Source organism: Rutilus rutilus (genome assembly GCF_951802725.1).
Source record: "Rutilus rutilus genome assembly, chromosome: 12".
Lineage (NCBI taxonomy): Eukaryota > Metazoa > Chordata > Actinopteri > Cypriniformes > Leuciscidae > Rutilus > Rutilus rutilus.
In genome coordinates this window covers 32,666,779-32,679,639 of record NC_140217.1, presented here as the reverse complement: position 1 = coordinate 32,679,639, position 12,861 = coordinate 32,666,779, and the positions used below count along the sequence as shown (strand labels likewise).

At 34.8% G+C, this 12,861-nt stretch overlaps 2 protein-coding genes across 3 annotated transcripts; one reads left to right on the top strand and one right to left on the bottom strand.

Moving 5' to 3' along the window:
• Positions 1-577: 577 nt before the first annotated feature.
• arl6ip5a (ADP-ribosylation factor-like 6 interacting protein 5a) lies at positions 578-3,623 on the bottom strand. 2 transcript variants are annotated; one of them, XM_084425421.1, is made up of 3 exons: positions 3,198-3,623; positions 1,879-2,096; positions 578-1,653 (listed from the first exon to the last, which is right to left on the bottom strand). In XM_084425421.1, the coding sequence occupies exons 1-3, from the start codon at positions 3,374-3,376 to the stop codon at positions 1,466-1,468; spliced, it is 585 nt and encodes a 194-aa protein (XP_084281547.1). In that variant the 5' UTR covers positions 3,377-3,623; the 3' UTR covers positions 578-1,465. The 2 variants fall into 2 exon arrangements, with proteins under 2 accessions (XP_084281547.1, XP_084281548.1); XM_084425422.1 differs by having other exon boundaries at positions 3,266-3,449.
• Positions 3,624-4,243: 620 nt separating this feature from the next.
• trnt1 (tRNA nucleotidyl transferase, CCA-adding, 1) lies at positions 4,244-12,349 on the top strand. Its single transcript, XM_084425420.1, has 8 exons — positions 4,244-4,339; positions 4,418-4,564; positions 4,962-5,155; positions 5,337-5,475; positions 5,609-5,735; positions 5,863-6,056; positions 9,051-9,304; positions 11,440-12,349. Exons 2-8 carry the CDS (start codon positions 4,426-4,428, stop codon positions 11,686-11,688), a joined length of 1,296 nt encoding a protein of 431 aa, XP_084281546.1. The 5' UTR covers positions 4,244-4,339; positions 4,418-4,425; the 3' UTR covers positions 11,689-12,349.
• Positions 12,350-12,861: the final 512 nt, after the last annotated feature.

Genomic DNA, 12,861 nt, shown 5'->3' with positions numbered 1-12,861 from the left:
CTTAAGTACAGTACTCGCACTTTGTTACTGTCCACCTCTGCCAGTTTCATCACTGTAACCCCACTATTTTCACTATTTATTATGGCTGATCGTGAAAAGTGCATTTCAGAAACCAGCACAACATAAACAATACAACTGATGATTAACCACTGATCTTTAACCACATCCTTTTCCAAATATTGGGAAAGTTTTCATCATTTTTAAATCGATTTGACAAGATTGTTTATACCTTTTGCTAAATATAGGCCATTTCAGGATGACACAAGTTTAGGAAGCAAGTTATTAGGAGAAGATTCACCAACATGTTCTTTTTTTTTATTAAATTTTTTTATTATTGTCCTTATCCCTGAAGCATGTTTTATTAGATTGTGCTGGGTTTCATACAGTGAGAAACCTTTTTTATTCAGTTAACACTTTGGAAGGCTTTTTTTTTTTTTTTTTTTTTTACATCATTTACAAACCAAATATAATTTTAGAAAAATTTATTTTAAAAACCTGATATAGTTTACCATTTTTAAATGAAAATAGCCAGAAGCTAGCATGGCATTAAAACAAACAAACAAACCACAGCAATTCATCTGATTTCAGTGTAAATCAAACTTTATTTAAAATAAAACACATGATGGTACCAAAATATGACTTCATTAACCCTTTTTGCATAGATTTTGGAGGATAGCTTCACATTAAATTCAACTATGACTCATTTTACCTTATAGGTGACAACAAAACAATGAGCCATGAAAGGCTGTGCATTACAGTAATATTTCAAGTGTAAGGGACGTTCTTAGCTATGATACAAAAAAAAAACACACACACACACACAAAAACGGAGTGTCTAAAAGCCCATTTCCTATGGTAAAATCATTGTAATGCAGAACTCAAACTGCTCATTGCTTTTACAACACATCTGCAACAGTAATATATTAAAAGACATCAATGTTCAATAAAGTTCACATCAACAACAAATTATTATTTATAGCTCATTATAGCCTAACACATTACATTCACCATTAATTTTAGTCCAGACCATGCAATCTTTTATTCATATAATTCCAGTTATCATTATCACACTGCAGGAAAATTGGAGATATTAGATCTTATAAACCTGATGACATCTTGTTTTGTAATACTTCGAATTTTCTTAATGTAAGAATGAATGTATTTTGAAAGAAAAAATACTAACACTTTCAATAAGCACTTATTACCCAACAGGTTACAGAAAGAAAAGAAAAAAAAGAACAAAGAACCTTTGTAAAACAAGTTGAATTGCACCCCCTTACATTTGACATGAACAAAAACATCATAAAACACTCTTTTTAATACAATTTGTTCATCCCTTTACAGAAAAACACACACACACAAAAAAAAAACATTTTCTTTTTGCCAATTATGCATGTTGGAAGAAACGGAGAGGATTTCACAAATTGTACCAGCTGAAAGCATTCCTTCATGCATTGGTGAGGCACTATCGACTGAGATCATCCTTCAGTTTGCTCTCCAGAATGTCTTGAATTTTACTGAGGTTCTCTTCTTGTTGACCCAGTGCTTCAAGTATGATTCCCATGGGTGATTTCTTGAGTCCAGCGCTCTCCATCTTATTCTCCAGTTTGTTTTTCATGTTCCGTAGGCGAAGCGATGCATGTGCAAAAATCACTGAAACGAAGAATGACAGAGCACTTTAAACCTCCAGATGCAAGGTAGCATGTCAAAAACTTTTAAATGCCATAGTTTTTAATAAACTGCTATGTTATGAATTTTTTTCTTTTCAAGACTTAGGAATGCCTAATGCATACCATCTAATTTCTTAGAATTTTTTTTCTCCTTTCATTTTCGCTAACAATAGATCTATGGCAATGATACCTTTCTTAAGAAACTTACACAGAAGTGGGAGTTTGATTCCAAGCAGGAATACCATAACTCCACCGAAGAGCGACATAAGGAAGTAGCTCACGACCATCACCAGGAAAACAAACAAGGTAGGGTTCTCCTTCTTGAAATTTTTAATGATTGCCTTGTTCTCCCCTGCCCACACAGAGCCAATGAAGACAGAAGTGACCACTACTGCACCTGTGACCATGCTCACGGGGTTCATCAACCTGTGGACAGAGGATTGAACGGTGACAGGACGTTATTGAGGCCAAAATTGTGGTGTTCAGTTGTGTTATTTTCAGTTCAGTGACTTTTTCAACTAATGCTTCAATGTCTTCTTTAAAATAAGCATTGTAGGCCTACACATTTAAAATTCCCTTGGTTCTCACAAAAAGCTCAATTGAATTTGTCCTGCCTTCTAGCTTTGTGAGAATACAAGCATGTGTCAATGGTGACACCTAATGGCTATAAAGTGTAAACACAAAATATTGCTGACAAAAGGAGGCATTTTCATGTTGATCTGAAAATAAATAAAACAACGAATAAACTCGTCAGTTAAATAATAAACTGAACTTTAAAACATGAAAATAGACATCCACTTTATGACTGTGAAATGAGCATCTAGCCTACATTGTTAAATACTGCCCTTAGCTCATGGTCAGTGTCATGTGATAACACCTTAAATATTGTTCAGTCTTAGCAACTAGCTATAATATTAGAGCCAAACCATAATCTCCCAGACATTACACTGGCATTCATCTTACAAACACAGCTGCCCACATATCAGTAACAATCCACGACCTATATTTAGGAAGAAATGACTTCATGTTCTAATTTGGACAGAAAAAAAAAAACTTTTTAAAGTTTAACGTAGCTTTTTTTTTTTCAGCACAACATGACATTTCCTTTAAGAAAGTACAGTAGTGTACCAAGGTATAACGGTGGTTTCAAACTATAATATCAAGGGGCTGAAAGATTGCAAATTTCATGTAGCATATGTTATCTCCAAGATGGTAACGTTACATATCCAAAAAAAAAAAAATCGGTATTATCATAGCAGGCTACCATTTTTAAAAAGCATTTAAAGTCAAGTTTATCAGAACATGAGTTACATGCATGTATGCTCATTTAAAGCTGAATTTACAGTTTTAACGGTGGGTATTACTTCTCGCGATACTTTCTGTAATGCGATATTTGTGTTGATTTGTGTCCACGACATGTTAGAATTAAATGCTTGAAATAGTTATAGTCTAATAGTTAAAAAAATGTCTGTTTAGAGTTAAATACCATATTGTGAATGCATGATCAAATTAAGCAACTGGACTTACCCTACAAGCATGAATACAATGACTGCCACCACCAGGTAGTTTGTTTGATAATAGAGGAGGTTGCTGACCACTCTGTTGTTCCATTTTGCCAGATCTCGCGTGTCTGGTTTGGCGAAGCGCTCCGACCCTGGATAGAAATCATCCCAGCCTCTCAAAGGGGCGATCTCCACTTTAGCCATTAAAACCGAATAACCGGATACACTGGCAGCTGCTCACAGCTTATGCACTTCCTCACTCTCGCGATGCGCTTTGGCTTTAAATGGGCGGTTACTTCAAATGTCAACAAACCATCCATCAGGTTTGAATTTAGGACTTAATGCAATCATCAGACATTGATTTTTATTGTCATGCTCATCGCATACAGTTTACGGTTATTTACTGCCTGATTTAATTAACTAGTAACCTGTTCAATTCGCGAACGAACGATTCTCTTGAGTCGGATCTTTTAAATGAAGAATTTGAACTAAGTCTGAATGATTCAGCTGAACCAGGAATCTTTAGTTTCGTAATAAACCGAGAAACCACGAGTGAGCGAGCGCAAGATAACAATTTGTGGTGTATTGATTTAATTTTAAAGTCTCTGTTCATCGTTCAACAAAAAAGCCGCTAATACTGTTCTATTGATGAAAAGAAAATGGTTTCACAAGGGTTACCTCCTGATAATCTCCTTATGGTGACAGCTTTTTTTTTCCAAATTGCTTTAGATGTTTATTTTTTAGTAGACTATCCCTGATCTTGTTTGCAAATATACCTATTTTAGTGCCATTGCTTCAATTCAAGTGTCTTAACTTGTTCTCTTAAGTGATCTTTGATGTGTCCCCTAATATGCTCAATACAAAGTTAAGGTAAACAAACAAAAAAAATTGTGGTGAACCTGGGACTTGACTGATAAACATGAATAAACATAATTTAATGAAAACATTCAAAGGCGTTTTCTGCCAAGAGATGTAAAAAGGTTTTATAATACTAGAATGAAAAAAAAGCAAATAAACCATTTTCATTGGTTGGTAGTGTCATGACGTTTATATCCCGGAAATGTTGTGTAGGGTTAGGCCACGCCCCCTTCGGAATATCAGCCATGGCTGCCTGCGGTGGAAGTAAAACTACCGATATGCTAAAATAGCATCTGTTGTTTTCCTCAGGTGAATAAATATTAAGTATTTTATGTTACGTTTGATAGATTTATCGCTCCTTTTAGTAACTGACTTTGTTGTCTTTAGGTTCACCGATGTGGGCTAAATTATTTCTTAGCCCCAGGTTTATCAACCGAGTTCATCTCACGTGGAGTCACAGATCATTGATCACAATGCAACTGAAAACTAAAGAGTTCGAGTCTCTATTTACCGACGGGCTGGTTGGCCTTGCTGGTAAGCTCACTTTATCTTACGCCATCATCACCCTTTCTTTCTTTTCTTTTTTATAACTGCAGTGGTGGTACAGTGATGATATCCCCACTTTACCATTCTCACTTTGATATACAGTACTAGCGAGAAGTTTGGACACTCCTACTCATTTTCTAATAGTATTAAATAGTACTATTTACTATTTAAATAATACTCTTAATAGTATTTTCACATTTTAGAATGATAAAGTCACCAAAACAAAACTATTTTGCATGTTATAAGGTACATTCAGTCTGGGGTCACATGTCAAAACTTTTGAATGGTTACCATTTTCATGTTCAATGCTGTTTACTTTTGTACTACCAAGGAACATGTAAAAACTAAAAAAAACTAAAAACATTGTATTTATTACGATATATAGAAATATTTGAAAAGAACCAGTTTGAGCTGAGGATTGCAGGAGGGGCGGTGCGGGACCTTCTGTCAGGAAACCGGCCCGAAGATGTAGATTTTGCCACCACAGCCACTCCAGAGGAAATGAAGAGCATGTTCCAGACAGCAGGAGTCAGGATGATAAACAATAAAGGAGAGAAACATGGGACCATTACTGCCAGGGTAAGGTGAAGAATTTTGTATAAATATATTCCTCAAACATTTTACGTTTTGTTGAACCTCTTATACAGTTATTATACTTTTGCAGTGGGTTTAGGTGATCTATTCTGGTTTGTGAGAATTTTCCACATAATGTCAAAATTATGACTACAAACTGAAACATGCCACTTTATACATTATATAGCTTCATAACGAGAACTTTGAAGTGACCACTTTGCGAGTGGACGTGCAGACGGATGGGCGGCACGCAGAGGTGGAGTTTACCACTGACTGGCAGAAGGATGCAGAGCGCAGAGATCTCACCATCAACTCCATGTTTCTTGGTAAAACAGAAGGCCTTCCTAATGAGACATTTCACCTGAATGAGCCTTGCGATTAAATGAATGGATTTCTCATTAATTTGATGTTGACTTTCACAGGATTTTGGAATCATTAACATTTATTGTGTTTTTACAGGGCTGGATGGGACTCTATATGATTATTTCAAAGGATATGAGGACCTCAAGAACAGGAAAGTAAGGTTTGTCGGCAGTGCCTCACTACGGATCCAAGAGGACTACCTTCGAATTTTGAGATATTTCAGGTAATTATGCACTATTACAGTATTTTTTGACCGAAAGTAGCAAGAACGAAATGCATGTTTGGAATGATATGAAGGTGAATAAATTATGATAGAGTTTATCTTTAAATCTTCGGTCTTTGCTCTGTAGATTCTATGGGCGAGTGGCAGCTGAGCCTGGGCAACATGAACCTGAGACTCTGGAGGCAATAAAAGAGAATGGCAAAGGATTGGCTGTTATCTCAGGTGAGAGGATCTGGGTGGAGCTGAAGAAGATGCTGGTTGGAAACCATGCTGGTCACCTGCTGGAGCTTGTCTATGAGTCAGGCCTAGCCCAGTACACAGGTGAGAAACTGAGAAATGGAGATATTTGTTAGGAATTGTGGCTGAACACTCTAAACAAGGGGTCTACAACACGTCGCTCGCGGGCTACCAGTAGCTCGTGGCCTGATTGGAGGTAGCTCGCCAAGGGCCGTTCACATATCGCGTCTTTTGCGCGCTCAAGTTCGTTATTTCAAATAATTGAAGCGACGCGCTCATTTTTTCCAGGCGCAGCGAGTCAACATGAAGGATGGGGGTGCACCCAAACTACGGGTGTTTTTTTTCTTCTCCGTAAATGAATCTAGTAGCAGAGCTACAGCAAGCGTTTTTTGATGGTGGAAATCCATTAGCTATTAAAACTTCTTTGTCGTTGTGGAGAGCGCAGTGCATGGTTGCATAGCAACGACAGACGCCACGGGAAAATCGGACCGAATTTTACTATTAATAATAAAAGATAAGCTAATGTGCATTGTAAATGTCAGTAATTTATCTTTTTTGACTCATTCTTTTTATAAAAATGATTTAAAGGCTGAAATATGCGAGGTTTATCTTTTTATAAAAACTTTTTTGTCAAAACTTTATTTGAACTTGTACATGTTAGATAATATGTTGCAAGACACTCCTTTCAAATTTGGCCATCATTTTTAATGTTATTATTTTAATGTTTATGTAAACAAAAAGTGCATATTGATGCTAAGTTTATTTGTTATTTGCTGGTTTTCGACATAAAACTTAGGTGAATTGATTTTGTGTAGTATTAGTACTTTTTGAACAGGATTCTGTGATAACTATGATCATTTTGGTCACTATAATCATGAAATTACATTTTCATACCATTTCATCTCTAGTTATGATGCACTATAAAATCAACAATAATTATGTGTTTTTACAGTATAATTGTCTTTTTTTTTTATCTCTGACAATTAAGGGTGACATATATAGGCCTACAATAACTCTTTTAGGTCTAAAACAGTTAGCATAGTTGTTAATATGAGAGTTATGAGACATTATTTAAGTATTGCATTACATGAGTAGCTCTCGGCCACTTTCATTTTTAAAAAGTAGCTCTCAAATGAAAAAAGGTTGGAGACCCCTGCTCTAAACGTAGAAAGTGACGATTAATGACCTACCACTCTTCTTTAAAAAAAAAAGAAGCATTATCTATCTATCTATCTATCTATCTATCTATCTATCTATCTATCCCAAATCTAGAAAAGTTGGGAAATTTAGTAAAATGCAATCAAATTTAAAATCTGTGACTTGTTAGTTCTTTTTCAACTTTATTTTTATTTTGTTAATATAATCAGTATAATAATTTTGATTTTGATGGCAGCAGAACACTCCAATAAAAGTTGTCACAACTGTCAAATCACCTTTCCTTTTATTTATACTTTTTAATAGTTTGGAGTTGAGGATACTAATTGTTGCAGTTTTGCAAGTGGATTTTTTTGCCCAATCTCACCTGTTACAAGACAGCTGCTCAACAGCCCATGGTCATTATTCTCCTTTTCATGATGGGCCATACATTTTCAATAAGAGACAGATCTGGACTGCAGGCAGTCGAGCACAACCCTTCTACTAGGGCTGGGTAAAAAAAAAAATATTATTAGTTTTTTTTGTTTTTTTTGAACCGATATCGATTCTTAAATCCCAAGAATCGATTCGTCATCCTGATGAATGATGAACGAATCCTTGATGAATGAATGGAACATTGTAACGCGCATCCCATCCAATAAATCTCAATAATCTTTGTGCTTTGTTACTATTGATATGAAACAAAGTCTCAGATTTCAAATTACGTCCATTTTCTTACGAAATTCAAAAACATAAATACCGTTTTGGCGCTGTGGCGTGAGATCGCTCTGGCTCAGCTCAAGAGCAGCAGCAGCACATGATCTTCTCTTCCGCCTTAATAATACCAGATACCGCGCGAAATAAACATGAATGAGCATCTGAAAGTGTGTTAAAAGATAGAGTACAACTTATCAAAATCCGTATCATGTGACATGGAATCGCTCAATCAGTGTTTCAACCGTTGAAAGATGTCATTAAAACGGCTTGTAGCCTAAACATTGTCATGTACCGTCACATTTACCTCAGAAAAACCATATCCAGTGACCATAAACTCGTTAGTCAGCTAGAAAAATTAACTCTAGAGAGGAGCATTTTGCTAAATATATGCTCCATATTACATATTCATTATAATTTTTAATGTTCTTCAATATTTAATGCATGTTTGAATAAATCTAGCAAATAAATAAGTGTAATTTAAGTGTTTGTATACAAATCAGTACATTTTTACCTTCAATATTATAGTAGGCTAATGAAGTGCTTCAGTTAAGAGATTTGAAATTTGCCATGTATTGTACCTGATATCCAAAATAATCAATATTGAATTGAATTGAATCGAATCGAATCGGAATCGAAATTGAATCGAATTGCAAGCTTGTGAATCAAAATCGAATCGAATTGTGAAATTTGTGTCAATACCCAGCCCTACCTTCTACGGTGTAGAGTGTCTAGAAACCACTCTGTTGTAGCACATGCTGAATGAGGCCTTGCAATGTCTTGCTTCCCAGGAAAGATGTCATCTTGATGCCATTAAATGTCTCTGCACAATCCCAATATATGCCTCCACGTCAGTGGTACCTTCACACACATGCAAGTCACCCATGCCGTTTGCACTGATGCATCCCCAGATGTTTGCTTTTGTACCTGCCGATGAAAGTCTGAATGGTTCCTTTCATCTTTGGCACTGAGAACTCAATGTCCATTTTTCCCCAAAACAAGCTGAAACGTGGATTCATCTGACCGCAGCACACATTGTTTGGATTTTCTATAAGCTTTCCACTTTTATTTTGCCTCTGTCCCAAGTCTAGTCTAGTGTCTAGCTGCCATCAAAATAAAAATAAAATATATTTACAAAATACAATAGATTTAATGGGTTGGACTTAATATATACACATTTAAAAAAAAAAAAATTGCAAATATTCTGACTTACTGTGTGTTTCCCTGCAGGTCTTCCAGCAGATGGCAATGTTGGAGAGATGAAGCAAATCTGGCAGAGGGCTCAGGACAGCTCTCCTAAACCCATGACTATCCTGGCTGCTCTGTTCCGAAGCCAGGAGGATGTGGAGAAACTGGATCTGCGACTGAAGCTGTCCAGAGAAGAGAAAACCCTGGGCCTCTTCCTGGTCAAACACAGACGAGATCTCGTTAAGGGACAGGATCAACACGACAGCATGAAACCGTACACAGATTTCATAATTGATGTATGTACACTCCCTCTCTAATGTTTACTACAACAAAAATCTGTTGTTGTACATTGATTTAATTCATTTAAAGCATTTTTACATTAAAAAAAATGTATGTGTCAATCAAACAGTAGGAAGACACACTTAATTGCCATAATCATTAAGACTCATTCTAAAAAATTATATGGATTTTTTTCAAAGGCCCAGTGACTCATATTCTGCGTACTACAGTTTTACTTACATATTTCATTTCTGATTTTTTTTATACATTCGTTGTTTTGTTAAACTATTATATTATTCATTAATATTTTTAATTAGCTTTTAATTTTTAGTAATTTAGTCTTTTTTAAAAAATATTATTTCTATTTAGTTTTCAGTCTTCAGTTTGTTTTAGTAATTTTAATGATTTTTTTTTTTTGTCAGTTGCCAAGGCAACATTTCTAATTTTTGTTTGTTTTTCATTTAATATTTTTATTTTATTTTATATAAATGTATTTATTTTAAGTATTTTTAATAGTTTTAGTTAACAATAACAACGCTTTTTTCCCCCTCATCTTTATTTCCACATTATATTTTTTACTTATCAAAAAAAAAAAAAACATATACACTACCATTCAAAAGTTTGGGGTCATTTTTTAAATGTTTTTAAAATAAGTATCTTCTGCTCACCAAGGCTGCATTTATTTGATTAAAAATACAAACAAAAACAGTAATATTGTTAAATATTATTCCAATTTAAAACAGCTGTTTTCTATGTGAATATACAGTAAAGTCTAATTTATTCCTGTGATCAAAGCTGAATTTTCAGCATCTTTACTCCAGTCTTCAGTGTCACATGATCCTTCAGAAATCATTCTAATATGATTATTTGATGCTCAAGAAACATTTATGATTATTATCAATGTTGAAAACAGTTATTTACATTTTTATTTCATGATGCTATGATGAATAGAAAGTTCAAAAGAACAGCATTTATCTGAATCTAAAGCTTTTGTAACATTAAACAGTAACGTAAAAGTTTGGGGTCAGTAAGAATTTTAATTTTATTTTGGGGGGCAAGAAATTAAATAAATCAGTACTTTTTATTCATCAAGGATGAGTTAAACTGATCAAAAGTTACAGTAAAGACATTTATAATGTTAGAAAATATTCTATTTTAAATAAATGCTGTTCTTTTGAACTTTCTGTTCGTCAAAGAATTTTGAAAAAAAAATTGTACATCAAATCATCATAATTAGAATGATTTCTGAAGGATCATGTGACACTGAAGACTGGAGTAATGATGCTGAAAATTCAGCTTTGATCACAGGAATAAATACAGTTTAAAATATATTAAAATAGAAAACAGTCATTTTAAATTGTCATATTTCACAATATTACTTTTTGTTAATTGTTTTTTTTTATCAAATAAATGCAGCCTTGGTGAGCAGAAGATACTTCTTTTAAAAACATTAAAAATTAAATAAAAAATCTTACTGACCCCAAACTTTTGAACGGTAGTGTAATATATATAAAAAATAACTAATTTAATATTATATAATTTTATACCGTGGTCTGTCTGAATACTCTATTCAGCTGGAAGGTGTGTAATAAAACGTCACTCGCACACAGAGAGTGGAGATCATGCTGCGCACACACACATACAGAACATCACTCGCACAGAGAGAGTGGAGATCACGCTGCGCACACAGAAACATTCAGGAGCACTTATCAACGCTGCCCTGTGGCTACTGAATCGCTAGGAACTTACATCGCTATTCTGAAGTAGTTAAACTCACAGCTTCGTTGTTAATAGAGATAGAGACACTGAACAGACGCATGTACACAACTTCCTCTTTTGATAATTAATTCAAATAAATGCTGTAATTCATTCAAATAAATGTAATCTTATGCACTACTTTACCTCTGTGTCTGATTCAAAGTGGGCAGAATGCTAGATCTAATGAGCTGTAATTGATGGAAAAACAATCAATTTTACCCTTCCAGTCAAATATTGAGCTTCAAACATCAATAGCAGCTTTAAGCTTTGCTTCAGGCGGTTCTTTGCCTCCACAAAATCATTTAATGCGCAGCTAGCCATGTATTATCCCTTACATATAAATATATAATGAATATATTTATAGAAATACCTTCTTTTTTTTTTTTCATTGCAGTCTCGAGAGCCAGACTCGCAGAGTAAAGTACTGGAGCTTCTGAAGTATCAGGGAGAAAAGAAACTTTTAGATGAGCTGAGAAGGTGGTCCATCCCCCGCTTCCCAGTGAATGGGCATGACCTACGCAAGATGGGCATTACCTCGGGTAAAGAGATTGGCACCATCCTGCAGGAGCTCAGGGACATGTGGAAGAAGAGCCGCTATCAGATGAGCAAAGAGGAACTTCTGGCCACCCTCAGCAGATCCTGATGCCAGAAAAGGAAACGCACTAGTGTCAGAAGTGCTACTGTCTCTGCATGCATGTTCAATAATGCATTATGAGCCTGTGCACAGAAGGTGCACCTCCATAGTGTCAACGAAAAGTGTGTGGAGGGACCATCAGGTCTGTATGGGGCACTTATAAACGCTTATTATTTTGTCCTGTGGCTTTGCAGATACAATGCTACCAAAAGCTGAGGAATATCTATGGCTGCTATCTTTGGAATTTGAAATGGCTATGTTTTCGGGATGCAGAAAATGTCTTGGAGTATCAAAGCGAACATTGTGAGATTTAGAATGCTAAACATCATAAACACTTCCCTATCATTTTCCTTTTATAAACGGTGATTTAGTTTGACATAATATCATTAATTAATTCATTAATATAATTGGTTTGAACAAGGATGCGTCTAAATTGAATGACACAATACAATTTTATTTTATTAAAGAGTGAAGTGGTGAAATTATTATAGTAAAGGAAGTAATTTAGCTCTCCTGCAGAGATGACATCTTCTCATATATGAAGCCGTAGCCATGGTTCCGTTGTGAGGAAAAATTATATTCCTTTTGTCAACAGTTCATAGTTATTACATGGTTATGTAACCAACTCTCCGGGTGTTTACTTTTGAAATAAAGTAGCACACATTATGTATTACAGTGTCGTGGCGTCTTGCTTTAAGTCCATGGATGGTAATCTGTAATGGTTTGATATGATATGACCAAAACCTTACATCACGATATGAGTAATTTTATTTCACGATAATGATATACATCACAATATAGTTATTTTTTTTCTTTAAATAAGGTTTCAAAATGTATCGATACCATTGACAATTTAAAATTCTTGTCACCATTTTCAATATCACTAAAAACTAATACTAGCCTAAGTAAAAATAATCTCACGCTTTCTGAAGACAAGAAAACAGTGATAAAGAAAGAACAAATAAACTACAAGCAAATAGGAAAACAAACTACAATAGAACAAAGACACAAATGCAATAAACCTACCTGAAAAAGTTTAAGCACTAGAAATAAGAAATACTACATAAAGTAATCAAATGTATAAAAACACTCCACAGTCATAACTGCCTTATTAAAGTTTCAAAAGTGAGTTTCAACAGTGAAGAGCGGTGAGAGATTTTTCTTTTTTTGTTGTTGTTTGAT